We start from the raw sequence: 27,302 nt of genomic DNA, 5'->3' as shown, positions 1-27,302 counted from the left end.
TCATTATCCTATAAATCTGTTGCAGATTTCTCCAGGGGTTATGTCCTCCCTTCCAAAGTTTTATGGAGCACTGATTTCTTACCCACTCGGAGGGGAGAGCTCGGTCTCTCCATTCCCCCTGCCAACAAGTATCAAAGCTTACCTTGATCCTCTCCCTTTCTAGATCCTTTTTCCCAATTTGCTTCCAAGACGGTGCTGTTCATACATCGTGAAGAATGTTTCTCCGTCCTAATAAAGTTCTTTGACATATGCAATCCCCCTGTTGTGCTAGGCTTTCCCACAATGCAGGAGCACACGCTAATGTTTTTCTACTGGGAAAACTGTCCAGTAGACCATGATGTTATTCTAAGCGTCATTCCAGAACTACGGGGAAAAGGGAGGGGAAATGCGCAGAGAGGAATGCAGAGAGGACTTGCCAGATGGAAAAGCACCAAGCCAAACCCACCAAGCCAAACCCAAGCAAGAAGAGGAGACCCTGCAAGCTGTTTCTTTCCAAATGTGTTTCGTGCTTGTATCTCTTTGCTTGACTTAATCTGGGGAGGTGGGCACAGGGGAAGGCATCCATGCCACACCAGCGCTGCTAAAGCCAAGGGCTTCTTTCCAGCTGGCTCCGTGCCTGCGGGCAGTTTTGAAAGGGAACTTGCTGGGCAAGAAAAGTGGGACGGGGGGCAATGAGGATCTTAAAGGGCTGAATCCCACACCCTCTGGGAGGGGGGGACGACGAAACTTTTATGGGCTTGATAAGGCTTAAATGAGAAGTCCAGCTTGTTCTCCCCCATTCTCCAGGCTCTGAACCCAGTGATTTTTTTCTCCCCTGTTCTTTTAGTTCTCTCAACATGCCTCAGAAAGACCCCTGCCAGAAGCAAGCCTGTGAAATCCAGAAATGTTTGCAAGGTATGCCGCAATGTCTTTTGGCTTTGCTTCTGTTTACCCCCTTCCTCCTATATCAAGAAGTGAAGGCACTCCGGGTGTGCTGACCCCTGCGATTTCCCAAACGCGAGAAACTCGACTGCATAATTTTTGGTAGTGGGGGACTGCGTTTGCACTTTCCCCTAAAAATAAAAAAAGGCAAGGCTTTTTTTTTGCAGTTGAAATAGCAAGAGTGAACACTGCTCTTTTACCATCACTGCGACCCCCCCCCCAAAAAAAAAGTAAGTCGCTGTTGAAGCAAATGCAGGTTACTTTCAAGTTTACTACTGTAGGCTTTTGCCTTTGTAAGCGCCTGGAACCGACCTACATTGACTAGGATGTAGCAGAAAGAGTAGCTTGGGCCATTTTGTGGCACGCAGCAACAGTCACCTCCCTTTGGCGAGCCATTGTGACAGCTCAAGTACCCTGCAGGCAGAGAACTGTAGAGGAAATTTCTCAAGGCCTCAGCTTTCTTTACCTGGAGTGGTGTGTGCAGTTCTGGAGGCCTCACTTCAAAAAGGATGTGGACAGAATGGAGCAGGTGCAGAGGAGAGCGATGAGGACGATCAGGGGCCTGGAGACCAACCCTACGAGGAAAGGCTGAGGCAGTTGGGAATGTTTAGTCTGGAGAGGGAGGAGGTTGAGGGGGGACATGATTGTTCTCTTTAAGTATTTGAAGGGCTGTCACTTAGAGGAGGGCAGGGAGTTGTTCCTGTTGGCAGCGGAGGATGGGACTCACAATAATGGGTTTAAATTGGAGGCAGAGAGGTACCAGCTGGATATCAGGAAAAGGTTTTTTACAGTAAGAGTTATTCGACAGTGGAATCAGCTACCTAGGGAGATGGTGAGCTCCCCCTCACTGGCAGTCTTTAAGCAGAGGCTGGACAAGCACTTGTCAGGGATGCTCTAGGCTGATCCTGCATTAAGCAGGGGGTTGGATTAGGTGGCCTGTATGGCCCCTCCCCACTCTATGATTCCATGAACATTCTGCGAATATCCCGAGAGAGCCAAGCTCCACTCTAGGTTGCCAAGAGGCAATGGGTAGGAGCACATCGTGAGTTAAATGGAAGGTTAGAATTACTGTTAGCAGGACTTCATGCTGGTAAATGACTTGCAAATAGAGAGCAGAGGGTGCCTTGGCCAACTGGCAGGTGATGCTGACCTCTGAATCATTTAGCTGAGAGATCGACAGGGAGGGAGCATCACACTAGAGAATGGATTGAGGCGACATAGCCAGGCTTTTTCTAAAATGTCAGAGCAGAGAAGCACACTTCTCTGATCTGCTTCTGCTTGGCTGGAGGGGTAGTGCTTGCATTTGAGAGTACGTTTCTAACCATCAACAAAGTGGCAGTCTGTGTGGAGGGGTTGAATAGCTCCTTCTGCAAACATGAAATGTGAGAGGGAGCTTTAGGAAGAAGGCTGGGAGAGTGGCCCAAGAATCTGGTGCTGGGGTTAGTGTGTCAGACGAGGGTCTAGGTGACCCAGGTTCAAATCCTCCCTCTGCTGTGGAAGATAGCTGAGTGACCTAGCCACTCCCACTCAGATTAACCTACCACACAGGTGGGTGGTTGTAAACATAAAATGGAGGATGGGAGAATGACGTTGTAAACCACTTTGCATCCCCATTGGGGAGAAAAGCAGGATGTAAATACAAAACCCAGGAAGAAATAGATCTTAAAATGCACCCCACAGAGCCAGAGCGATTACGTCCACCAGCCTTTTGCATTTCGTTCACTGTTTGCTCTTGTCCCACTTTTGCCAGCCAACAATTACTTGGAATCCAAATGTGAAGCCGTTCTCCAGGAGATGAGAAGATGCTGTGGCCGGTATCCCCCGGGCAGATCCATCGTTTGCTCTGGGTTTGAGTTAGAGAAAAAAGAGAAGCAGAAGCAGAAATCGGCTTCCAAAGGAACTCACGACCCACATGCCTAAGGAAGGTCTCGCCTTTCACAGTGCTTAGGCCTTTTCCTGGAAATTCAAAATATCCGCTCCAGCTCTCTCGAGCTGTACCTCAGTGGCGCTGTTTGCACCGGAGACTGCTCCAAGAAACAAAAATGCCAGGCGGCTTCTCCCCCAGACACTGGAGGAAGCCATAAAACAACAGCCCATCTGTTAGCAGTCCTGCCGTCAAAATGTGTCACTTCTGTAGCCTTATAGTGAATGACGTCCGAGTAGACTAATTTGGTGTTTGGTGTTCACTGTAACCTAATCTATTGTCAAGAGTAGCAATATTCCACTGCAAGGTGAAACCCGAGCAGCCTTTTTGTGTGTGCGTGTGCAGGACAAATTGCGGGAAGCTGAGTTTTTAAGACAATCCGTTTAGACGTGGTATGTAAATAAGTCTCTTGTTCAAGCTGCAGAAGAAACTCTTGGTCCTATCGAGTCGGCACTTCCCAGTCTATTCAGAAACCCTCCTCTGCCGTTTGCAGTGCAGATGTAAGATACGCTGGCAATGAAAGCCTCAGGAGGCGGAGGCTGATCCTCTTTTGGCTGGGCAAGACACCATTAAATTACCTGTGTGCCTCAGTTTCCTCATCTCGAAAACGGGAAGATCGGCTGCCCTCCAAGCTGTAGATTTATTAGCACTTGAATCCACTTGCACAATACTGAGTATAATGAACGCTGTTGTGGAAGCAGCAATTTTCAGGGATACTTACGGTGTGTGTTTTTTTGGTTTTTTTTTTTTTTAAGCAATAGTCACTTTACAGCCAGCCAGAGTGATGTGTATTTTTTTAAGAAGTCCACACTCTGCAACTTGCGTGAGCAAAAGGCCCATATCAATGAATGGAATTGAATGTGGCTTGTAGCATCCCCCCTTTCCCCCCACTGAGGCCTGCCTGCCTGCCCATAAGGGATTTTGAGCATCCTTTACTACTCCGTATTCATTCTGGTACCTCCCAGTGTTGCTGTAACTTCAAGACCACTGCAAAGTTCTGTGTACATCGTAGGCAGGCATCACCAAAGGTGGTGGAACCATGACATCTGTGTTAAGTCTCTTTAAATACCATGCTGCAAAAATACATGATCTGAACAATTTTTTAAATTGTGTACGTGTGATCATTTGGGGATTTGGCGCACGAACAGCAGCTCTACTCCCATTTAGCTTGTCTGAATTTTGAAAAGAGGGCAGCTTGTTTTATACGGAGCTGTAATGCATTGCAGAGAGACCTGGTCCAAACCCCACCTCTGCCATGAATTCATTGCTTGGCTATCAACCTCTCCCCCAATTCTCTTTCTGCACATTTTGTTTTTATCCCACCTTTCCTCTTAGGATCCTATAGGAGTCTTATCGAGAACATAGGATGTACTTTGAATACTTTTAGCCTGCTGTGTAAATATTGCACTGTGCTTCCTCCCACAAATAGCAAATTGTCATTTCTGCCAACAGCAAGGGACACCATCAGATATTGCAAAACTGAGCTGGAAAGAATTCATGTACACTTTTAGGAAGTTTCTCTTCCTCCCTGCTGAGTGCAAACACTTATCAGTCACTGCAGTTTGAGGATACAAATTACCCCAAGTGTTTCAGCTCCTGTCTGTGCTCAGCCTGGGACTCCTGCTAAAGCAATTCTCAGGCTTCCTCAGACAAGTTTATCAGCTTATGCTCAACAATAGGAAAGTTTTTTTGGCAGGCAGCTGGGTTACTATGACTAAGCTTCTGCCACTCACAGTCCCAAGAATGTGATAGCACATTCTAGGGCAGGGGTCAGCAAACTGCGGCTCGAGAGCCGCATGCGGCTCTTTGGCCCCTTGAGCGCGGCTCTCCAAACTTGGTTCGGAGCCCCTGCTCTCACGCCCGCTCGCGCCGGCAGCTGGGCTGCGGAGCTGGCGCGCCTGAGAGAAAGCGCGCAAGAGAGCAGGCGAGCGGGTGCACTGTCTCCCCCCCCCCGCCGTGGAGAATGGCCGGGTCCCAATTTCCCTCAATGGTTGGGAGGCTAAAGCCTCCCCTCCCCTCTAGCTGCGCAATTGCTGGGTGGGCGGCTGGGCGGTTCCTGGCCTGGGCCCGCCCGCCTATCAGCTGTTGGGCGGGGCGGGCTTTGGCGGCGCGTCCCCGGCAGCGGCGCTGGGCCGTGGCGCCCCGTCTTCTGCGGCGCTGACTCTGTTCCCCTGTCGTCTTCTGGGCCTGCGGGTCCCTGTAAGCCGGGAAGAGGCACACTTTGGAGCCAGCGCAGGGGCTTGTCTGGTAAGTAAAGGGTGGCGGGAAAGCCCCGGGGCGCAGGGTGGGGCCCCCGACCCGGGAAACACGTAATGCTACAACTCGGGGTCATCTGCTGAAGCTGGAGGGTGGAGATTCAAAATGGTTACTAATCAAAATGGATACTAGTCATGATGCATGCCTATTCTCTCCAGGATCAGAGGAGCAGGTCTATTATATCAGGTGCTATGGAACGCAGGCAGGACAATGCTGCTGCACTGGTCTTGCTGGTGGGCTTCCTGGAGGCAGCTGGTTGGCCACTGTGGGAACAGACTGCTGGACTTGAAGGGCCTTGGTCTGATCCAGCATGGCCTTTCTTATGTTCTCATGTGTTTATGCGTCTGTGAATCTAGAAGTTTGTTCACATTGTTCACATTGTTTGTCAGTCATTGTCATGATTTAATTTTAAGGATATCTTACTTACTTTTTTCCCTCCTCAGAGGCCAGGTCTACCCACTGGCTTTCTTGGTGGTAGACCTGGACTCCAAGGAGGGGGAAAACTCCCCTTTCAGAGGCCAGGTCCACCAATTGGCTTCTATGGGCCTCCGGAGGCCAGGTCTACTGCCAAGCCAATGGGTAGACTTGGCCTCCCAATGGGACTCAGCCGGAGGCCAGGTCTACCAATAGGCTTTTATGGCAGTAGACCAGGCCTCCAGACGAGGACTCCGGAAGGGGAGGGGGAAATGGCAGGGACTTACAATTTAATTTTTATCAATAAAAAAGATAATTATTAAGTATGATATCAAGTTTTATTCAGTGTACCTATAGTTTAATTAAGACTTAAAATTTAATTAAAGTTTATTAAGTTAATAAACAGTGTACCTACCTATATAGTTTAAGAAATTTGGCTCTCAAAAGACATCTCAATCGTTGTACTGTTGATATTTGGCTCTTTTGACTAATGAGTTTGCCGACCCCTGTTCTAGGGTATGTGGTTGATCTAGTGAACCTCCTTAAATGTACACCAGGATCTAGGGCTGTCAATTCGGTTCGGTCCGAACTGAAAATCAACCGAATTTCCCCTGATTCGGTGATTTTCTGTTCGGACGGATCCGAACTCAAAACTGGCGGGCAACCGGGGGGGGGGGGCGAATTCAGCGAGTTCGGGAGTTCGCGAATAAATTCGGCAAATTCGGCCCCCCTTCAGGGGAGCCCGCTGAAAGGCGCGGGCTGCCCTTTAAACTGATCTGAGCCTCCCAGCTGGGAGGCGCAGGTCAGTTTAAAGGGCAGCCCGCCCCCCTTCAGCGGGCTCCGCTGGAGAGGCACGGGCTGCCCTTTAAACTGACCTGCGCCTCCCAGCTCAGTTTAAAGGGCAGCCCGCCCCCCTTCAGCGGGCTCCGCTGGAGAGGCGCGGGCTGCCCTTTAAACTGATCTGAGCCTCCCAGCTGGGAGGCGCAGGTCAGTTTAAAGGGCAGCCCGCACCTTTCAGCGGGCTCCGCTGGAGAGACCCAGGCTGTCCTTTAAACTGATCTGTGCCTCCCGGCCAGGAGGCACAGATCAGTTTAAAGGGCAGCCCACCCCCCTTCAGCGGGCTCCGCTGGAGAGGTGCGGGCTGCCCTTTAAACTGATCTGAGCCTCCCAGCTGGGAGGCGCAGGTCAGTTTAAAGGGCAGCCCGCACCTTTGACTCAACTTTGACCCAGCTGGGAGGCACAGATCAGTTTAAAGGACAGCCCGAGCCTCTCCAGCGGAGCCCGCTGAAAGGTGCGGGCTGCCCTTTAAACTGATCTGCGCCTCCCAGCTGGGAGGCTCAGATCAGTTTAAAAGGCCCCCGCACGCCTTCAGGGAATCCCTCTGAAGGCGCGCTGGGGCCGAATTTTCCCCCGAACTCCGGATCCCCCCGAATTACCGGGGATCCGAAGCGGGGGAGTTGGGACTTCGGCACGTACCGAACCCACAAGGGTCAAATTCGGCCGAATCCGAACTGTACCGAATTTTTTTTTTTTGACAGCCCTACCAGGATCTTGCGCAGGGGTTTCTGCAACAGACCTATTAACACGGAAGAGGACCTTAAAGGCCAGGTCATTTGAAAACCACTGTTTTAAAGGGTCTGTTAGGAAAGTCCATGAGCAGTGGCAGCTGAAAGCTTGCAAGCTTTGAGGCTGCACACCATCCAGCACAAAAAACTGGATCCAGGCATTCCAAATCTTGCCAAAAACACCAACATCTGCCACTTTGGGACAAGAGAAGGAGGAGAAAAGTTGGTTTTTATATGCTGATTTTCTCTACCACTTAAGGAAGACTCAAACCGGCTTACAATCACCTTCCCTTCCCCTCCCACAACGGACACCATGTAAGATAAGTGTGGCTGTGAGAGCTCTAAGAGCCCAAGGTCACCCAGCTGGCTTCATGTGCAGGAGTGGGGAAACCAACCTGGTTCACCAGATTAGTGTCCACCGCTCATGTGGAGGAGTGAGGAATCAAATCCGGTTCTCCAGATCAGAGCCCACCGATCTTAACTACTATACCACTATGCTGGAGGAGGGCTCACAGTGGAATGTGACTGGAAAATAATGTGGCAGTAAGAGTAGCAAATGCAAAAGTCGCAAAAGAGTGGACGGGAATCTCAACTAATGCAGCCCTGTTATATCTTCTTCCTTGGGAGAGTTCTCCATACCCTGCATCTATTCTTATTTAAAATCAACTTGCCTGATGGTTTATAAAGTACAAGAAGACAAGGAGAGATGAAGGCTGGGATAAACAGAGGGAAGAGTTCATTTCAGTTAGAAGTGGTTTCAGCACAGGAGGCCATGGCAAAAGATCCTGGGAAGTGGGATTTTAAAGAAGCAAGAGTAACGACCTGCAGGTGGTATAGGGCAGCGGTCTTCCCCCCATGGATTAGGGCACACTGGGACTGCAGAGTTCTACTTGCTGGGTCACAAGCCCCACTATGGTCACCTTTGTCACATAAACACATCAACCCATGAAGCTGCCTTCTACTGAATCAGACCCTTAGTCCACCAAAGTCAGTATTGTCCACGCAGACCAGCAGCGGCTCTCCAGGGACTCAGGCAGAGGTCTTTCACATCACCTCCTTGCCTAGTCCCTTTAACTGGAGATGCTGGGGATTGAACCTGCGACCTTCCGCATATCAAGCAGATGCGCTTCCACTGAGCCACAGCCCCTCCCCATTTGGTTTTTTGCTGCCTTTTGGAAGGATTTACTCCTAATGGATAGCCATTGTAATGGAGTGGTTAGTGTTGGACTAGCGCCTGGGAGACCAGGTTCGAATCCCTCCTCTGCCATGGAAACTTACCCTGGGCCAATCACCCACTCTCAGCCTAACCTACCTTGTTGATTTGTTGCGAGGATAAAGTGGAGGAGACGAGAACGAGGTAATGTGCTTCTGGGTCCCCACTGGGTGAGATATAAATGAAGCACATAAATATGTAGCATGCATGTACAAGGGCAAAACAGTTCCTGCTTTTTCCCCACATGCAGACAGAGGAGCAGCAGAATGGGGAGATGAGGTCAATTTGTGGGGGAAAGGATTCCTCCCTTTGTGTTTGACCCTCAGTACCTTCTGGTGCCCCGTGGTGCAGAGTGGTCAGCTGCAGTACTGCCAGTTGTCCTAGAGTTTGTTTCTATAAAGATGGCAGGGGCAGTTGAGCACTTGTAAAAGATTGTGTATGTTAAAGAAATGTAACCATTTATGGGCATAGGATTAGGTAGCACATCAGGTACCTTCCACTTCTGGAATATTGAGGGGCTTGGCATGCAGAAGATCCCAGGTTCAATCCCCGGCATCTCCAGTTAAAGAGACCAGGCAAGTAGGTGATGTGAAAGACCTCTGCCTGAGACCCTGGAGAGCCACTGCCGGTCTGAGTAGACAATACTGACTTTGATGGACTGTTTCAGTGTAAGGCAGCTTCATGTGTTCATGTGGCATCATGTACTGCTCCTGTCAGGCTTAATCATGCCAAACACTGGGGGCAAACCATCAACACAACAACCAGAAATACAGCAAAGACAGTTTATTTCAAACTTGCACTTCATACAAATATTTAAATACCATATAAAAACATGCCAAGAACCATAATACTTTTCTAAGCCCAGTGAGGGGGAGACTAACTGGGTTCTGGCACCCTCCCCTCTTCCCTTAACAGCACCTTTCCTTTCTAGGTTTGTGCCTCCAGTAGCGACCATGCTTTCTGAAACCTTGGGCTCTGCAAGCGGGGGAACACCTTTGTCAGGAGATACTCATGGGCCAGGCTAGCCCAATCTTGTCTGATCTCAAAAGCTAAGCAGGGTCGGCACAGTGAGTGTTTGGATGGGAGGCCACAGAGCAATTCTGGGGCTGCTGTGCGGGGGCAGGCAATGGCAAACCGCCTCTGAATATCTCTTGCCTTGAAAACCCTGTGGGGGTCATCGTGAGTCAGCCACAACTTGAGGGCACTTTACACACGCACGCACACACCTCGTGTACCTTCCCTGTATTCAAAAGAAGAGTTGGTTTTTATATGCCAACTTTTTCTACCACCTAAGGAAGACTCAAACCAGCTTACAATCACCTTCCTCTCCCCACAACAGACACCCTGTGAGGTAGGTGGGGCTGAGAGAGCTGTCACCCAGTTGGCTTCATGTGGAGGAGTGGGGAATCAAACCCGGTTCTCTGGATCAGAGTCCACCACTCCAAACCACGGCTCTTAACCACTACACCATGCTGGCTCTCAGCTCTAGTGCCTCATACAAGGCTTCTCAGTGATCTTGATAAGACTCTTGACCATTGTGCACATCATTTTCCAGATAATTTGGTTCAGCTCCCCCCTCGTGGGCACTTACCTGGTGGCTATATTCAGCCTCTCAGGTAGACAACCAAATCCTGACAGAGCCTTTCTGGGTAAATGAGATTAGTGAACCCAGGATGGCCAGATGGCAGCTGCTTCCTGTGCAGAGCCAAGACCTGCTGGGAGCTTGCTAGTTTCTCTGCCCAAAGCAGCTAGTCAGAGTGCAGGGGGAAAAGGCAAAACAGTTTATCTTGGCCCCCCTTGTACACTTACATGTAGCACAGTTCCTCCTGCAATGTTACAAAAAAAGGGGGGGGGGTAAAGATTTTTTTACTTAGAATCATAGTTGGAAGGGACCACTGGGGTCATCTAGTCCAACCCCCTGCACAATGCAGGAAATTCACAACTACTTTCTCCCCACACACACCCAGTGACCCTTTAGTCCATGCCCAGAAGATGGCAAAAAAAAAACAACCCCTCCAGGATCACTGGCCAATCTGGCTTCCTGACCCCAAGTGGCAATCGACATTTCCCTGGGCATGTTAAGAAAGAGCCACGAGAGCCAAACAGACTCATCCTTTCCTGCCCTCCCTCTCATGTTCTGCCCAAGTTCACAGAATCAGCATTGCTGTCAGATGGCCACCTAGCCTCTGCTTAAAAACCTCGAAAGGAGAGCCCACTACCTCCCGAGGAAGCCTGTTCCACCGACAAACCACTCAGTCAGAAAGTTCTTCCTAATGTTTAGCTGAAAACGCTTTTGATTCAATTGGCAAAGTGTGGGTGGGAAAGAGCTCGCCTCCTGCAGCAAATCCTATTACCTAATGAGCTAAGGAGACATTTCATCCAGGGAATGGAAATGCCTTTGAAGTTTAAGAACCCGGCTGAAAACACGCTTTGCTGATCTCAAAATAGACCAATGCTATATGTGGGGTTTTTGATCAGGCAAAACTCTACAATGCCATATCTGCTACATCCCAAGTCTGCATTTGTATGTCCCTTTTGTGGTGAAAGAAAAACATGCACGAACGCAGCAAGTTGCCACTATATCGAGATTCACAATTAAATGTAAGTCCCTCCACGTAGGGAGGCGCGTGCGCTCAACTACAAGCTAGGTTCATGCACATTTTTTTTCCTGCGCCATATTTAAAAGAGACCACCTGAATGCATAGTGAGAGGCTGGTTTATTCCACTGAGATCTGACAAGGAACGCAGGGAGGCCCGTTTTCCCTAGGTCGAATCCAAAAGTTAACAAGCGCTCCCTTATCACCATCATCAAGAACAAATCAGACCACTGCAAGCAGCCGAGGGAACTGGATGTTTAACAAGCTGGGCGACAAGAGGGGAGGAAAAAAACACACGGGGACAGAAGAGAGAAAAAAAGATATAACCAGTCCTGCTACATAACCATTGCTCTGCTGTGAAGAAGGCAATTAAAACTGCTAGGTGCGAAAAACAACAACAAAGATCTCCAGGCCCAGGCAAAGGTGGACTGGAGACGCATCCATCTCTATCCCCCTTGGCTCTGTAAAATGCAATTTGCAGTCATGTGTATCCTTAATTAATCTTAGGGCTGTGCAGGGTAGACCGAAGTTTAACGCATCAACTTCCAACCAGTTTCAATTAAGGACATTGGGCTCCCCTACCTTATTAGCATTTGAAAAGGGGAGTGTCTTTAAAAAGTATGTCTTTTTCTCTTTAAAATGCTAACGGAAAAGTAGGGAGCCCGATTTCAGTTACTGGGAAACAACAATCTTCCTCAGGTCTGTCTTTCCCTTAAGTCTGGCGAAAGAGGCAACCTGAACGAACGTTCCAGAGAACTTAAAAGCTTGCTAACTCCTCTGTGACATTTGAGTGGGCCTCATAAAAAGTGCTGCCTCGTTATACATTTTTTGCATTCTTCCTAATGTTTATTTATTCCACTTTTATCCCACCTTTTCCTCCAAGGAGCTCTGGGAAGCAGACATGGTTCTCCCCTCCTCCTATTCTCACAAAAAGTACGTCTGCGAGGCAGGTTACGCTGACCTAAGGTCATTCAAAAAGTTTCATGTTGAGCTGGGATTCGAACCTGGGTCTCCCCGGTCCAGTACTCTAGCCACTACAGGACACTGGCTCTTATGGTTCAACATGGTGACTGTCATTTTTGCCAAGGTGACCTCACTCCTGAGGCAATCCCGACGGTCGCCGAACATGGGCGGATAATGGCTTCCTGGGCCAAGGCTGTGCTTTCCCACTGCTTTGCAGACGCAAGAAGGACCCTTTTAAAATCCTCTGAACAGCTCCTTTCCAGCAAGGCAAACACAGTGGGGAAAGAGCAGAGAGCCAAGGCTTGAGCCGAGACTGGAAGTTTCTCCTAGAATGTGCCGGTTTTTTTGTCCTTCGTGTCTGATCAAAGGCTCAAACATCCTGTCGTGTTTTTTCGGAAGCAGCCTCGCGCTTCAGCAATAACGGCTTGAACAGGCAGGCTCAGTGTTCCAGGATTACCGAAATGCCCATTTCCATTTGAGGGCATAGACAAAACCAGGTCCCGTCCCTCTTGAATAAATAAGAAGAAGAGTTGGTTTTTATATGCCGACTTTCTCTACCACTTAAGGAAGAATCACACCGGCTTACAGTCACCTTCCCTTCCTCTCCCCACAACAGACACCTCGTGAGGTAGGTGAGGCTGAGAAGGTTCTAAGAAAGCTGTGACAAGCCCAAGGTCACCCAGCTGGCTTCACGTCTAGGAGTGGAGAAACGAACCCGGTTCACCAGATTAACGTCCGCCGCTCATGTGGAGGAGTGGGGAATCAAGCCCGGTTATCCAGATTAGAGTCCACCGCTCCTAACCACTAAACAACTCTGGCTCTCATAAATCATACTTGGCATTGATGTAGTGGTTTTAAAGGAGGGGTGTCAAACATAAGGGCCAGAGGCTGGATCCAACCCCTTGAGAGCTCTTATCCGGCCCGCGAGCCAGCCAAGGATGCCACCCCACCCCCACTCTCGATCTGGGCTGGCGAGGCATGGCCCACCCCGACTAAGTGATGTTTATAACATATCCGGCCCTCATAACAATTGAATTGGACACTCCTGTTTTAAAGGGTTCCAAGCGCCGGGGATTTCCAGATCTATAACTTAGTCTCTTAGCTACTAAGCTATGCCACGGTTTAGCCAAATGCTATTGCAGGAGCAGGCTTTTCACGCAGATGGAAGAGTGGGAAGGATGAGAGAAAAACACACTAGCTTTCTGCAAGGATGACTACCCAATGGGCAATTACCACAGAGGCAGGCCAATTTCCCTCAGTTGCTCTTTTTGGCTTCAGTTTTGGACAAGAGTTACAGCTCTTCCCTCCTCCCTCAACATAAAGCAACAAGAGATCCTACACAGCACCCTCTCCCCGTTCATTCCAGATAGCCGGAGCTCCACACACAAAGAGGTTCCAGCTGAACAACACACACCTCCAGTCCCCATCACTACAACAGCTGCTACTGAGAAGACGCAGATTCTCCAAGCTCCTGCTATCTGCATATCCCAGGTAGCTGGAGCTCCGTACGAGATGAGGATCCCGTAGCACAACACACACCATTCTGCATCACTGCAACAGCTGCTTATAAAGCGAAGATCCAGACTCTCCAAACTCCTGCTATCTGCACATCACAAGTAGCCAGCCGGAGGTGCATGCAAGATGAGGTTTCAAAAGCATAGCGCACACCTCAATTCTCCATTGCTGCAACAGTTGCTACCCAGCAAGAGATTCTCCCAAAGAGCTTGCTGGTTCTAGCCATTCCAATCAAAGTCTCGCTATTCATACTACAGGGCTGATAGTTAAGCGTACAGGAGATATTTCCTTGGAACAGGTACATTTTGAAGTCTTTCAGAGAATCCCGCGTAGCAGGCAGAGTTTCCATATAAAGTTCCAGCTCTGCAGCTCCAGCAAAAGGTACATAAATAACAGCCCAGGAGATGCCAGAGGGGATATGTTTGTATACAGTGTCCTAGCAAAGTCAGGGTTTGAGAAAGAGTGTGCCTGGAGTAGAACGAGCCAGTCCTAGGCGCCAGTTATTTTGGGACATGCTCTGGCATGGCCTCTGCACACTGTGCCAAGTCAGAGCATTTATGATCTCACCAGCTGGAAGCACAGGCTGTACAGCAGGGACTCAAGAAGGAATACAAAACAGCCAAGATGGTGCGTAAGAGCAGAGGGCAACCCCCCGATCCTGGCAGTGGGATTGGCCCAGAGGCACAACGACCCTATGCTTAGATCACCCAGTTGGAAAAAAAATTAAATGGGGGAGGGGGATTCTGTAGAGCCCAAGATCTCAAGGGGAAGGGGACAGAACTTAGCCTGGCAGCAGCCAGCCTTCAGGGCAAGCCCACCTTCCTCCAGCCAATCTCCAGTGCTTCAAATAAAAACAGGAGGAACACAGGAGCTAATGGCAGCATTTCTGGAGGCTGTGATTCACATACAGAGTGGAGAACTGGACAGGAGGGACAAAATTCCGAGTCAGCCGATTGAGCAATGCAGCGATCCCTGAGCGGGAGATGGCAGCGGTGCAGGGAGCTTCCAGGGTCCGGGCGTCTCCTAAGAGGCCATTCCGAGCAGGAACCCTCCGACAAACCCGCCGGTCAGGAGAACGTTCTGCTTCAGAAAGGAGATCACCTGGGCAGAGAGAAAGAGAGAAGCTTAGAGGGGTGACCCTCAGGCTCCTGCGGTGTCTACAAATTAAACTGATCATGGCACCATTCAGCATTCCTTTGAAGGAACAATGAAAGACAGCTGGTAGAAGAAGAGTTGTTTTTTATATGCCGACTTTCTCTACCACTCAAGGAAGAATCAAACTAGCCTACAACAACCCCCCCTTCCCCACAAAAGAAACCCTGTGAGGTAGGTGGGGACGAGAGAGCTCTAAGAGAACTGTGACTAGCCCAAGGTCACCCAGCTGGCTTCACGTGTAGGAGTAGGGAAACCAACCTGGTTCACCAGATTAAACATCCACCGCGCTCATATGGAGGAGTAGGGAATCACTCCAAACCACCGCTCTTAACCACTGCACCACACTGGCTCTCAGCTCTACTGCCTCGTACATGGCTTCTCAGTGATCTTGATAAGACTCTTGACCGCTGTGCACGTCATTTTCCATTTCTGGTGCATAGCGAAAAATAAGCATTCATTCATTCATTCGATTTTTTTTGTTGCTGCTCACCCAAATGGTCTCATGGCGATGTACAACATTAAAACAGTATAAGCATATTTCTTAATTTTCAGTTCTATATCTTGCACTGTTCACAAATGAATGTTTGTTCTCATTCCTTGTGGAAAAAAACTGCTCCTTAGAGGAACCTTAGCAAAGGTCCCTTTTAGCCTTTTAGAAACTTTATTTGGCTGTTCCTAACTTGTTTCATCATACTATAAACTTGTATTGATATCAGTTAATTTACTTAAACTTCAGAATCCTTCCTGGTCAGCTGTTTGATATTTATCCTACCTCATTTCTTTGTTTCTTTGTACCCCTTGAAAGGCTGGAGCCTATGACTTTTCTCATGATCCTTTATGTGTAACGACTAATTCCTTACACAGAGTAACTGTGACTAGCCCAAGGTCACCCAGCTGGCTTCATGTGGAGGAGTGGGGAAACCAACGGTTCACCAGATTAGAGTCCGCCACTCATGTGGAGGAGTGGGGAATCAAACCTGGTTCTCCAGATTACAGTCCACCGCTCCTAACCACTATACCATGCTGGCTCTCGTAGCCTGCGTGGTTAGGCTATGCTCTGGGAGAACCAGGCTTGAACCCACCCCTGGAAACTTGTTGGGTAACCTTGGACCAGTCTCTCTCTCTCTCCCTCAGCCCCTACCTCACAGGGCTGTTGACAGCATAAAATGGAGGAAGGGGGAACAACACTGTACGCCACTTTGGCTCCCCACTGGGGAGAAAAGCAGAGTATAAGTAAATAAATATAATCGCCAGCATGACAAAATTTGGGCGAGGATGAACTAGACAAATATGGTCAGAAGTGGTAGCCAGCAAAGTTGGGCAGATGCCCGGAGTGATACACATGAACACATGAAACTGCCTTATACTAAATCAGACCCTTGGTCCATCAAAGTCAGTATTGTCTACTCAGACCGGCAGCGGCTATCCAGGGTCTCAGGCAGAGGTCTTTCACATCACCTACTTGCCTAGTCCCATTTAATTAGAGATGTCGGGGATTGAACCTGGGACCTTCTGCATGCCAAGCAGATGCTCTACCATTGAACCACAGCCCCTCCCCTAGTAGTCCAACAATACACTGAACCGACATAATCCCTGATCAGCTCTACCTACTGCTCTCCCACCCCCCACCCTTGGGCAAAGAATGACCTGCAGGGAAGGTGGACTACAGATCACTGCAACCTCCTCACTGGAGAAGGGGGAAAGCCAACATGGTGTAGCAGTTAAAAGTGTCAAATCAGAACTAGCAAGATCCCGGTTCAAATCTTCCTTCAGCCACAAAGTTCAGTGGATGACCACAGGCCAGTCATTCTTTCCCAGCCCGACCTACCTCACAGGGTTGTTGCAAGAATATGGGAATTTGTGCACGCTGCCCTGAGCTGGTTGGATAAAAATGTGTGTGTGAGTGACTGAGAGAGTAAGTGCACAGTGGGTTTCTTGCCTGGCAAAGACTAGATACTGTCATGCATCAGGACTTCCCTTGGATTTGACATAAGAACATAAGAAAAGGCCACGCTGGATCAGACCAAGGCCCATCAAGTCCAGCAGTTTGTTCACACAGTGGCCAACCAGGTGCCTCTAGGAAGCCCACAAATAAGAAGACTGCAGCAGCATCCTGCCTGTGTTCTACAGCACTTAATATAATAGGATCCTCTGATATGAAAGAGAACAGGTATGGATCATGACCAGTATCCATTTTGACTAGTAGCCATGAATAGCCCTCTCCTCCATGAACATGTCCACTCCCCTCTTAAAGCCTTCCAAGTTGGCAGCCATCACCACATCCTGGCGCAGGGAGTTCCATAATTTGACAATGTGTTTTGTGAAGAAATACTTCCTTTTATCTGTTTTGAATCTGTTACCCTCCAGCTTCAGCAGATGACCCTGCATTTTGGTATTATGAGAGAGGGAGAAAAGAGTCTCCCTCCCTGTCCACTCTCTCCAAACCATGCATTTTATAGACCTCTATCATATCTCCCCTTAACCACCTTCTTTCCAAGCTAAACAGCCCTAAGTGTTTTAACCGCTCCTCATAGGACAGTTGCTCTAGTCCCCTGATCGTTTTGGTTGCTCTGTTTTGCACCTTCTCAAGCTCTGCAATATCCTTTCTTAGGTGTAGACAATTCCCTTGTTCCTGAAGTCCCAAGCAGATGGAAAACACAGGAGAATTATAGTGTCCCTTGTAGTCCTCTGTAAACGGCTAGTGGCCCACATTCAGTTTCAAGACCTTGAAGCCACCCAAGCCAGCTCTAAACCATTAGCCCAAACCCTTATGTCACATCACAGGTTCACAGCTCCCTCCGAGTTGAAGAAGAGTTGGTTTTTACATGCCGACTTTCTCTACCACTTAAGGAAGAATCAAACCAGCTTACAATCACCTTCCCTCCCCCTCCCCCCAACAGACACCCTGTGAGGTAGGTGGGGCTGAGAGAGCTGTGACTAGCCCAAGGTCACCCAGCTGGCCTCATGTGCAGGAGTGGCAAAACAAACCCAGTTCACCAGATTAACCTCCGCCGCTCATGCGGAGGAGAGGGAAATCAAACCCGGTTCTCCAGGTCAGAGTCCACCACTCCAAACCATTGCTCTTAACCACTACACCAAGCTGGCTCCCCTGAAGCTGCCCAGAGAGGAGCCCCAATGCCTCTTCCTGTCCAATGGCCAATCCACCCTTCCAATTCCGCACAAGCTGCGCTTTGCAAGACCGGCCAGCCAGCTCTGCCCTGCCTGCTTCTGCCCACCCATCAGTAGCTTCTGCACCTCTTGGGCACAGCTACGTTGACACACCTGGCGGCTTCCCCAAGTCAAGGGTCAGGACTTTGACGGCCTCACCTCGTCCACTTTGGTCTTGACCTCCGGTGCCAGCTGGTTGGTGCTGCTGCTGTGAAACTTCAGCTGCTGCTTGGCTTTGCTCACGTCCCGCTCCACCAACTGCCAGTCGACTTTGATGTATCCCGTGTGGTTCGCGATCTGGGTCAGAAGAAGAGCGGGTGAAAAGCCCTGCGTGACCCCGGGCCTTCCTGACTAATCTGCTCATGCCCACCTGCCAATTACCTCATGGCAGCTCATGCAAAAATCTCAAGAGAGAATTCCTTTCACCGGAGAGCAAGTACAGTGTAATGGTTAAAGTGTCAGAGTAGGATCTGGGAAACTCAGGTTCAAATCCCTGTTCTGCCAAGAAGCTCACTGGGGGACCCTGGACCAGTCACCCTCGGGCTAACGTACCACAGAAGGTTTTTGCAGAAGGAGAACTACGTACACTTCTCTGAGCTCCTTGAAGGAAAGGCAGGATAAAAAGTACTAAATAATAATAATAATAATAATAATAATCAATAGCATAGGTGGAGCCAGAAAACACAAGATACTGTTTAGAGCAGGGGTGTCAAACATAAGGCCCGGGGGCCGGATCCGGCCCCTTGAGAGGTCTTATCCAGCCCATGAGCCAGCCACCACCACCCCACTCTCAATCTGGCCTGGCGAGGCCTGGCCCGGCTCAACCACGTGACATTTATGTCATATCCAGCCCTTGTAACGATTAGAGTTCGACACCCCTGGTTTAGAGTGAGGAGAGACCAAGAACTGTGCAGTGGCCTGGCTACACGGGAGACTTTCTATCTTTCTAGGAAGGATAATATAAACACAAAGGGACCTCTGAAAGGCCGCAAGAGAAATGTGGAATGTTTAACCAAGGAAGGGTTGTGTGCATGCCTATGGGCCGAGCTTAAACACGGGGGTGCTGGTTTATTTTACGTTGTAATGTTAAGGGCATAATAGAATATTGCAATAACACCCTTAGTGTCATTAATTTTATTAGTGGCTGTGTACTGAAAGTAAATTTGCTACACAGAGAGGTAGAACGTTAATATCTTAAACAAATAATTGCCAGTAAATACTTGAGATCTTTTATAAAACAAACTGTTATATAATTTGTTATATAAATATCACTGTTTTGGTTTTGTGTAATATTAGCAAAGCCTCAGTTTTTGCTCATTATATGTGTACTGCAATACGTCTCACAATTTCTTTGAGCTTTTGTTACAACTATTTTGTATGTTCTCATAGTAGCTACAATTTGTTATATAATGACCGGCTCTGTCACTGAGCCTCAAATCTTTTACCAAAGATCGTGCGCACTGCAAAAGCCCCCAAAGTGCTCAGGCTTCCATCGGCTCCACAGCCAATCCAAAAAAGATGGCGGCCCAGGTTGGGGCTGGCTTGGAGATGTTGCCCAAACCACTTGGCAACATCCCATGAAACCATCGCTCAAGTGAAAACACAAACATCGCTCACGACAGCTGGCATCTAGATGCCCTCAGACAGCCCTGAGCTTTTGTGCTGATGCCAGCCACTCCCAAGCCCCAAGGCGGCGATACCAACCTGAAGCAGGAAGAAGCCACCTCCCACGGCAGTTGCGGCCAGTTTTCCAACCTTCTGAAAGATGAAGCCAGTGCACCTAGAAATCAAACAAGGTGACTGTAAGGAGGGGCTGTAGCTCAGTAGTAGAGCATCTGCTTGGCATGCAGAAGGTCCCAGGTTCAATCCTTGGCATTTACAGTTAAAGGGACTAGGCAAGCAGGTGATGTGAAAGACTCCTGCCTGAGATCCTGGAGAGCCGATGCTGGTCTGAGTAGACAATACTGACTTTGATGGACCAAGGGTCTGATTCAGTATAAGACAGCTTCATGTGTTCATGTGAGACTACATGCAAATGATGCTCACCATCCAGATGCCCTAAAACAGGGGTGGGGAACCTCTGGCCCCTGGGCCGGATCCAGCCCGCGAGATCATTTTATCCGGCCCCCGTGCTGATTCCAGGAGCTCCAGGGCTATGCAGCTCCAGCTCTCGCTAGCTAGGCTCTCTCCTTGGCAGTTCAGGCTTTGCCAATTGGGTGATTGTGAGGCCCTTTCTCCCAATTCTCCTCGCTTCCTGGAGAGACTCACAACTTCTGCCCAAAAAGTGCGCCTGGCCGGAAGCCCCCCTCCCCTTTGTCTCACTGGCTGTTTCCAGGTGAGTGGGTGGTGAGTCCTGCTCCTTCAGCTCAGTGGGCCCCTACGCGGCCCTCCCTTCGCTCTCCGGCTTGAAGCTGCTTGGGCACCTGGAGCTTATGCCACCATCTCCCCCCCTCGTCTGCCTGCTGCTGGCCGCTCCCTCCACCAGCTCGGTGGGCCCCTACGCGGCCCTCCCCTCGCTCTCCCCCAGGCGGAGGACAAAAGGTAAAGCTGGCTCTCTGGCCATGCCAGCCTCAAACTCCCCCTCCCCAGCTTGCCTCTAACCCATGCAGCGGGGCAATCTGGTGAGTGCGTGCGCAAGAGAGATCCCTAGGCCGTTGTGCAGCCGGCTGAGTGCATGCGTGTGTGTTTGTGCAGGAGAGATCCCCAGGCCGCTGGGTGAGTGCGTGTGTGTTTGCACACAAGCAAGATCTCCAGGCTGTTGTGAAGCCCAGTGAGTGCGTGTGTGTGCGCGAGAGAGATCCTCGGGCTATTGTGCAGCCAGGTGAGTGTGTGTGTGTGCGCGCGAAAGAGATACCCGGGCAGTTGTGCAGCCCGGTGAGTGCATGTGTGTGTGTGAGAGAGATATCCCCATGTGGGTGTGTGTGTGGGGAAACCTCCCTCCCTCTCTTTCCTTCCTTCTTTCCTTTCCTTCTTTCCTTCCTTCACTATCTGACTGAATTGCAAGTTATATACTTATCTCGGGATAAGCAGGTTTTTTCCAGCCTGTGAAGCCACATAAGCAGTTTGGCTTGGTCCACATACTGCCAGTCCAGCAGGCTTACTTCACCCAAAACCATCAGGTTTTCTAGGCGCCACTCACCTGCAATTCTCCCGACTTCACTTCAGGCTCTGGAACCCTTTTTCCAGGTCTTTTGTATACCCACTTCGTCAGTGATGGTAGCGTGCGTTCTTCGGCGGGACGACTGCTCGCAGGGATGATTCTTTTCCCGGCTTGGATTTCATTCACTGAAGCAAGTTCGCCCAGCGTTTATTTTGTTCAATTGGGACTTTTTATTTAGCTTAAGCATATTGTGCATATATTGTGTAACAATTGGCTCAGAATACATGCTGATTTGTTTCAATATGATCAGATTGTGTGCCATCAGTGCTTGCTTTGTTGCTTGATTCCAATTATTTAAGCACGAGGTTTTCTTTTGAATACTAAACCTCCAGGTGGAGGCTGGAGACCTGGCAACCCTAGCCTCTCCCCACCCCCGCACACGCCAGGAGATCTACACCTGATATGGCCCCCAAACGATGTTATAAGTGTGCAAATGGCCCTTGGCAGGAAAAAGGTTCCCCACCCCTGCCCTAAAAGGAAGCCCCATCTTGACGCATGGGATCTATGGCACTCAGAGGTACTGGCTGGATGACTTCCTCACCCCCACCTCCTTTACGAGCCATGCCAACGCGCCTCGTTGCTGCTCACCATCCTGTGACACCTCCAATAGCCAGCTGGGTTGCTACGTTGTACTTTTCTGTGCTGGAGCCGGAGCTGGGCCCGCACAGCTTGCGCCACCAGGGCTGGTTCTTCGTGTACTCGGCCAGGTCCAGCACCTCATCACTGATTTTCTTTCCTGCAGATCGGTGCAAAGAGGCAAGGAGAGAAGTTAAAACCATGCCTATGGATATTTATTGTTATTTATTACAATATTTACTCCCCACTTTTCCCTTTGGTTTGAAGACCTTCCAACTTAAACGGCTCTTCCATTGGAGGAAGAGTCGCATAAGTTGGAGGAAGGCTACTTAGAGCAGAGGTCCCCAACATGGTGCCTGTGGGCGCCATGGCGCCTGCTGACATCTTTGCTGGTGCCTGCCAAGTGATTTAAGAAGTGGGTGGGACCAGGTGGGGCTTTTGCCGAGCAGGGCGTCTGATTGACTACTGCAGATTTGATTGGCTGTGCAGATTTTTAAAGATGTTGCTCTGGCAGCAGCTGCCACCACAACACAAGAATCTGCACTACGTTACTGAAGTGAAGCTGTGGCAGCCATTTTGTTGCTGCGCCCACCATGCGGTGTCAGAATTCCAAATGTGCCTGCAGGCTCAATAAGGTTGGGGATCCCTGACTTAGAGGACAGTTGGATCTACCCCATTAGTTACAAGATAAGCCAACTAAACATGCCAAATCATCTACATCTGTGACAGCTCCTTAATCAATCTGCATTTTCTCTTCCATATACCAACTGAATGAAAGACATTTGCGCCAACAGGAAACTGCTGAATTAGAAATCATTATTAAGTTCGAAACTATTTACCACCCCCCCTTCTGAGGTCTCAACAAGGACCTCACTCAAAAGAGGCACTCATTTCTTGCCTATCCCAGTCGTTTACAGATGTTAATCTCATCTGTACCTCTGCAACTTTCTGTTGTATTTGTTTATCTTGCACAAAAATTTATATTAATTCAACTTTGGCCAACAACAGTTGGGAATAGCCCTCACCCACTCTTGGTGAACTCTTCTGACATCTTCCCCCACACACACACCTTGCTGTTGTGAATATAAAAGCATTGGCCCAAAACGGCATACATAATTCTCTTCTCCATTTTATCCTCACAACAATCCAGTTAGGTAGCTCAGGCTGAGGATGTGCAACTGGCCCAAGGTCATCAAGCAAGCTTCCATGGCAGAATGGGAACTGAAGCCTGGGTCTTGAACACATGAAGCTGCCTTATACTGAATCAGACCCTTGGTCTATCAAAGTGAGTATTGTCTACTCAGACCAGCAGGGACTCTCCAGGGTCTCAGGCCTTTCACATCACCTACCTGCCTAGCCCTTTTAAGAATATGAGGTGCCCTCCCAGATTAGTCCCACAGACTATCTAGTCCTATATCCTGTTTTCTACAAAGGTTAACCAGATTCTTTTAGAAAAGCCATAGTCAGGGCATGGTGGCCATAGCCACAGGTAGGGTTGCCAGGTCCTCCCTGGCCACCAGCGGGGAATGGGGGCAACAGGTATTCAGAGTTACACTGCCTCTAAAGCTGGAGGTGCCATTTACTTTTTCAGTATCAACAACAGACCAATCCTCTGTGAACTTTCCAAGATGCTGGCCAACATCGCATCTTCTGGCAGAAAATTCTATAATTTGCTGCTCATTTGTCTTATTTCTGTCCATGTATCTGAGGTATGAGTCTCAGGACAATGTATGTGAACCACAAATATTGCTACCTGACAAGAGCACCAGTGTGGTTGTATGGTTGGAATGCGTGAGAGGACTGGGGATTCAAATTCCCCCTCTACCACACATCACGGCATGGTTGCTGAGGATAAAATGGAGAAAACAAACAGCCACATTTGTGTAGTGGGTAGACTGTCAGACTAGGATTTAGGACACCCAGGTTTGAATCCCTGCTCCACCGTGGAAGCTCGCTGGGTGACCTTGGGCCAGTTATTCTCTCAGGCTAACTCACCTTACAGGGTTGTTGTGAGGATAAAACTGAGGGGAGGACAACAATGTAAACCGCTTTGGGTCCCCTCTGAGGAGAAAGGTAGCAGATAAATAAATAGGAAAGGGGAAAACTACATATACCAGCTCTGAGTTCCTCAGAGGAAAGGCAGGATATGAACATGATTGAGAAAAGTACTAGTAGACTTAGGGTCCAAAGTCCTCCCCAAAAGCCTGGCAGCAAAGCCTCCTTTCCACCACCTCATTACACCTTCAGCATAGTGTAGTGGTTAAGAGTGGTTTGATTCCCCACTCCTCCACATGAGCAGAGGAGGCTAATCTGGTGAACTGGATTTGTTTCCCCACTCCTCCACATGAAGCCAGCTGGGTGACCTTGGGCTAGTCACAGTTCTCTTAGAGCTCTCTCAGCCCCACCTTACCTCACAGGGTGTCTGTTGTGGGGAGGGGAAGGTGATTGTAAGCCAGTTTGATTCTCCCTTAAGTGGTAGAGAAAGTCGGCATATAAAAAACGACTCTTCTTCACCTTGACATGAAAGGCAGGTCAGCATTGATGCGGAGATGGAACAGGCAGGCTTGGTTCTCTTCTAGGGATTACCCTTGAGCTTTTAATATACTGTATTATAACTGGCTTGTCCAAATGTTTTATGTGTGTATGTTCTTTGTAAGATGCTTTGAGCCCCCAGTAGGTTGGAAAAATACTTAATATACCAATAATCATAAGCAAGCCCTCTGGGCAGGCTATTTAATGAAAATATGCATTATGCCACTTTGGAATTCTGCTGTAAAGCATATGCATATTTCCAATACATAAATAACGTGAGCTGTCTTCACAATAAGAAATTAAAAAAAAATAGCAGTGGTGACTGTTGAAGTAAGGCCTGATCCTGTACTTGCTTACTCAGAAGAAATCCCTATTTCCTTTGAACAGAACTTCCTCTCCTAGGTAAGGGTTTATAGGGCCTGCATCCTGCATTCCTATGCACAGTTACATGGAAATAATCGCCAGTGAACTCAAAAGGACTTACTTCCATTTATCAATTTGATATTAGGTATTGATCTAATAATGTTAGATAGGATAAGAATATGTTAATTAAAATAGTAGGAATTAGTTCCGTTAGCAAAAGTTTATACAATTTATTTTCAGATGGAAGAGGGAGAGGGGGAAGTCAATTTGTGGTTAATTTAGCAGTATTATGTGATTCTTTAGTATTATTATTATTATTTAACATTGGATACTATTTTATATGTTGATATTTTAAATCAATAAAAAAAATTTTTTTTAAGAAGGACTTGCTTCCGAGCAGGCACGGCTTTGGCTCGAGCTGCTATTAACTAACTAAGGAGGGGTTTTTTTTAGTGGGGGGGGGAGGCAGAGCAAGGCCTTGGGGGCGGGGCTGCCGGCCGGCCCACCGCAGACGACTTCGGTGACGTCACGCGCCCGCGGAGGGTTATGCCCCGCCCCTTTGGGGGGAAAAGAGGGGGGGACAGAATCGCGCCCCTCACCTGGCATGGCGTCACCCTTGCGCTGCTTCTCCTGCACCCGCGCGTACCGCTCGCGCTTGGCTTCTTGCTCCAGGCGGAAAAGGGAGGTGCACGAATAGGCCCCGAGCGCGTGTGACGTCGACACCGCTGACTCCTCCTCCTCCTCCTCCTCCTCGGAGTTGGCCCGCCCTCCCCTCTCGTCCTCCATGGGGTTAGCCCGCCCTCCCCCCTCAACCTTGCGCATGCGTGTTCCTGGACGTGTTGGGAGGGGGGAGTCGGAGGGAGGCGCGCGAGGTCACGCATCCTCCCCCGCCCGGCAAAGTGCCGCAAAGCGCTCGCCCCGCCCGAGGGCACGTGACGCAGGCGCAGAGGGCGTGGCGGCGCCTGATTGTTGGTCGCCTTGGAAACCGCCGAGTGGGAAGGGGAAGGTGGGCCAGACGGCCAGACGTCACCCGACCCGCGAGAGGAAGGGGGGGGGGCTCGGTTGGCAAAGGCGCCGGGGCTCTATTAATACGAATACGAGCCATGAGTCATCATCTGCGGCGGTTTTAAAGACCACAGTTGTCATACGCGTAGTCGTGAAACAGGATCTGGTTGGGGTCCTGGGCAAAGCGTGCCTCTGAGCATGCATAAAGTGTAAAAACCCGAGAACGTGGTGATCCTGAGCAGAGTTTAAAATCCCTTACAGCGCAGTTCCTTCCGAATATGTGTGTGTGTCACAAACTACTAAGCCAAAATACTTAAGTGGATCCTCCACATTCAGAGAAAGTCTACCTTGCTGTCTCAGTGTGAAGTGCCGTCAAGTCGCAGCCGACTTATGGCGACCCCTTTGGGGGGGGGGGTTTTCATGGCAAGAGACTAACAGAGGTGGTTTGCCATTGCCTTCCTCTGCACAGCAACCCTGGCCTTCCTTGGTGGTCTCCCATCCAAATACTAACCAGGGCTGACCCTGCTTAGCTTCTGAGATCTGACGAGATCAGGCTAGCCTGGGCCGTCCAGGTCAGGGCCCTCCAAATATACCCCGTTTTAAAACCCGAAGAATGCAGTAGCTCTGAACATGCAGTGTTCAAAAAACTTAAGAGCACAGTGCCTCCGGGAGGGTTGCCAACTTCCAGGTGGTGGCTGGAGATCTTCCGCTGTTACAGCTGATCGCCAGCCGATAGAGATCAGTTCGCCTGGAGAAAATGGCTGCTTTGGCAATTGGACTCTATGGCATTGAAGCCCCTCCCCTCTCCAAAAGCTGGCCTCAGGCCACGCCTCCCCAAATCTCCAGGTATTTCCCTACCTGGAGCTGGCAACCTTAGCCTCCAGGCATGCACAGAATTAAAACCCTAAGAATGCATTGCCTCTGACCATGAGGCAACTATTGTCCAGCAGCAACAGGTTTTGACGTTTTATGGTATTATTTGTATACCTGGAAGCTGTTTGGTGTGTGTGACAGAGTAACAGTATATAAATATTTCAAGTAAAAAAATGTGTTTTGCAAATGCTGTGGTCACAGCTTGAGCAGTTTTAAAATAAACCCTAAAACTACAGTGACCCTGTCCATGTGCAGTGTATTAAGAACCATAAGCATATAATGCCTCTAGTGTAGCGCTTAAAATGCACTCTTAAGGCCACAGTGTCTCTGATCATGTGCTGTGTTGTTTTTAAAAACCCTGAAGATGCAGCATTCCTGAACATGTGCAGAGTTAAAAGCTATAAGGACGCAATGCCTCTGTGCTGAGACAATTTTTTTAAAAAAATTAAAAATCTAAAGGCTGAAGAGTCCTTGAACATGGGCAGAGTTTCTTTTGTTAAGGAAACTAATCTTTATTTATGATAAAGGGAAACTAAAATCTAATGTAATGTAGAATACTGGTATTAGCTTAGAACAGTGGAAAGGTTGAGCCAACTGATTTTAAGATAGAGCCTGGATAACTGCAGGTGACAGTTTCTACAGTGCTGATCAGTCCCAGGGTTGCTGTTTTTGGAAGCGCCCCCCCCCCCCCACATACACACACTTTCCCACATCACCATGGTGCTTCTGTGTACCACCTGGATTTCCCTTGACTTTTCTTCAATTTTTCTTAAATCTGTTTTGCCATGATATTTTGGGAAGAACTGCTGCCAAGCTGAACCTGCTTCCATGTGGGTGGGAAGGTCTGGATTTTCTAGGTTCTGCTAATAGAGTAGCCATTTTCCCTGCCCTTATCCTGTGGTGGCCACCTCCCCCCCTTTTATTTTAAAAAATCTGCAATTGGCATATTGATATAATGGTATATCACAATGTCAATTACCAGGGTTTTTTTAAACTTCAGAAACCAGTGTAAGGGAAAATGCAGGGAAACCACCCTTCTGAGATCTCTGCTGCTATTGCACTGCATTGGAACAGTCCAATGGCTAGTATGTAGGACTAATGA

At 49.1% G+C, this 27,302-nt stretch overlaps 2 protein-coding genes across 2 annotated transcripts; one reads left to right on the top strand and one right to left on the bottom strand.

The window, feature by feature from the left end:
• Positions 1-778: 778 nt before the first annotated feature.
• CMC4 (C-X9-C motif containing 4) lies at positions 779-2,841 on the top strand. Its single transcript, XM_056859773.1, has 2 exons — positions 779-894; positions 2,672-2,841. The coding sequence occupies exons 1-2, from the start codon at positions 837-839 to the stop codon at positions 2,839-2,841; spliced, it is 228 nt and encodes a 75-aa protein (XP_056715751.1). The 5' UTR covers positions 779-836.
• An 11,538-nt stretch (positions 2,842-14,379) lies between these two features.
• FUNDC2 (FUN14 domain containing 2) lies at positions 14,380-25,108 on the bottom strand. The gene is made up of 5 exons (XM_056858975.1): positions 24,922-25,108; positions 21,440-21,587; positions 19,396-19,471; positions 17,851-17,988; positions 14,380-14,469 (listed from the first exon to the last, which is right to left on the bottom strand). Exons 1-5 carry the CDS (start codon positions 25,106-25,108, stop codon positions 14,392-14,394), a joined length of 627 nt encoding a protein of 208 aa, XP_056714953.1. The 3' UTR covers positions 14,380-14,391.
• Between the last annotated feature and the right edge of the window lie 2,194 nt (positions 25,109-27,302).

This window comes from Euleptes europaea, chromosome 13 (assembly GCF_029931775.1).
Source record: "Euleptes europaea isolate rEulEur1 chromosome 13, rEulEur1.hap1, whole genome shotgun sequence".
Classification (NCBI taxonomy): Eukaryota; Metazoa; Chordata; class Lepidosauria; order Squamata; family Sphaerodactylidae; genus Euleptes; species Euleptes europaea.
The sequence above is the reverse complement of the archived record's forward strand: the minus strand, read 5'-3'. Positions and strand labels throughout refer to the sequence as shown.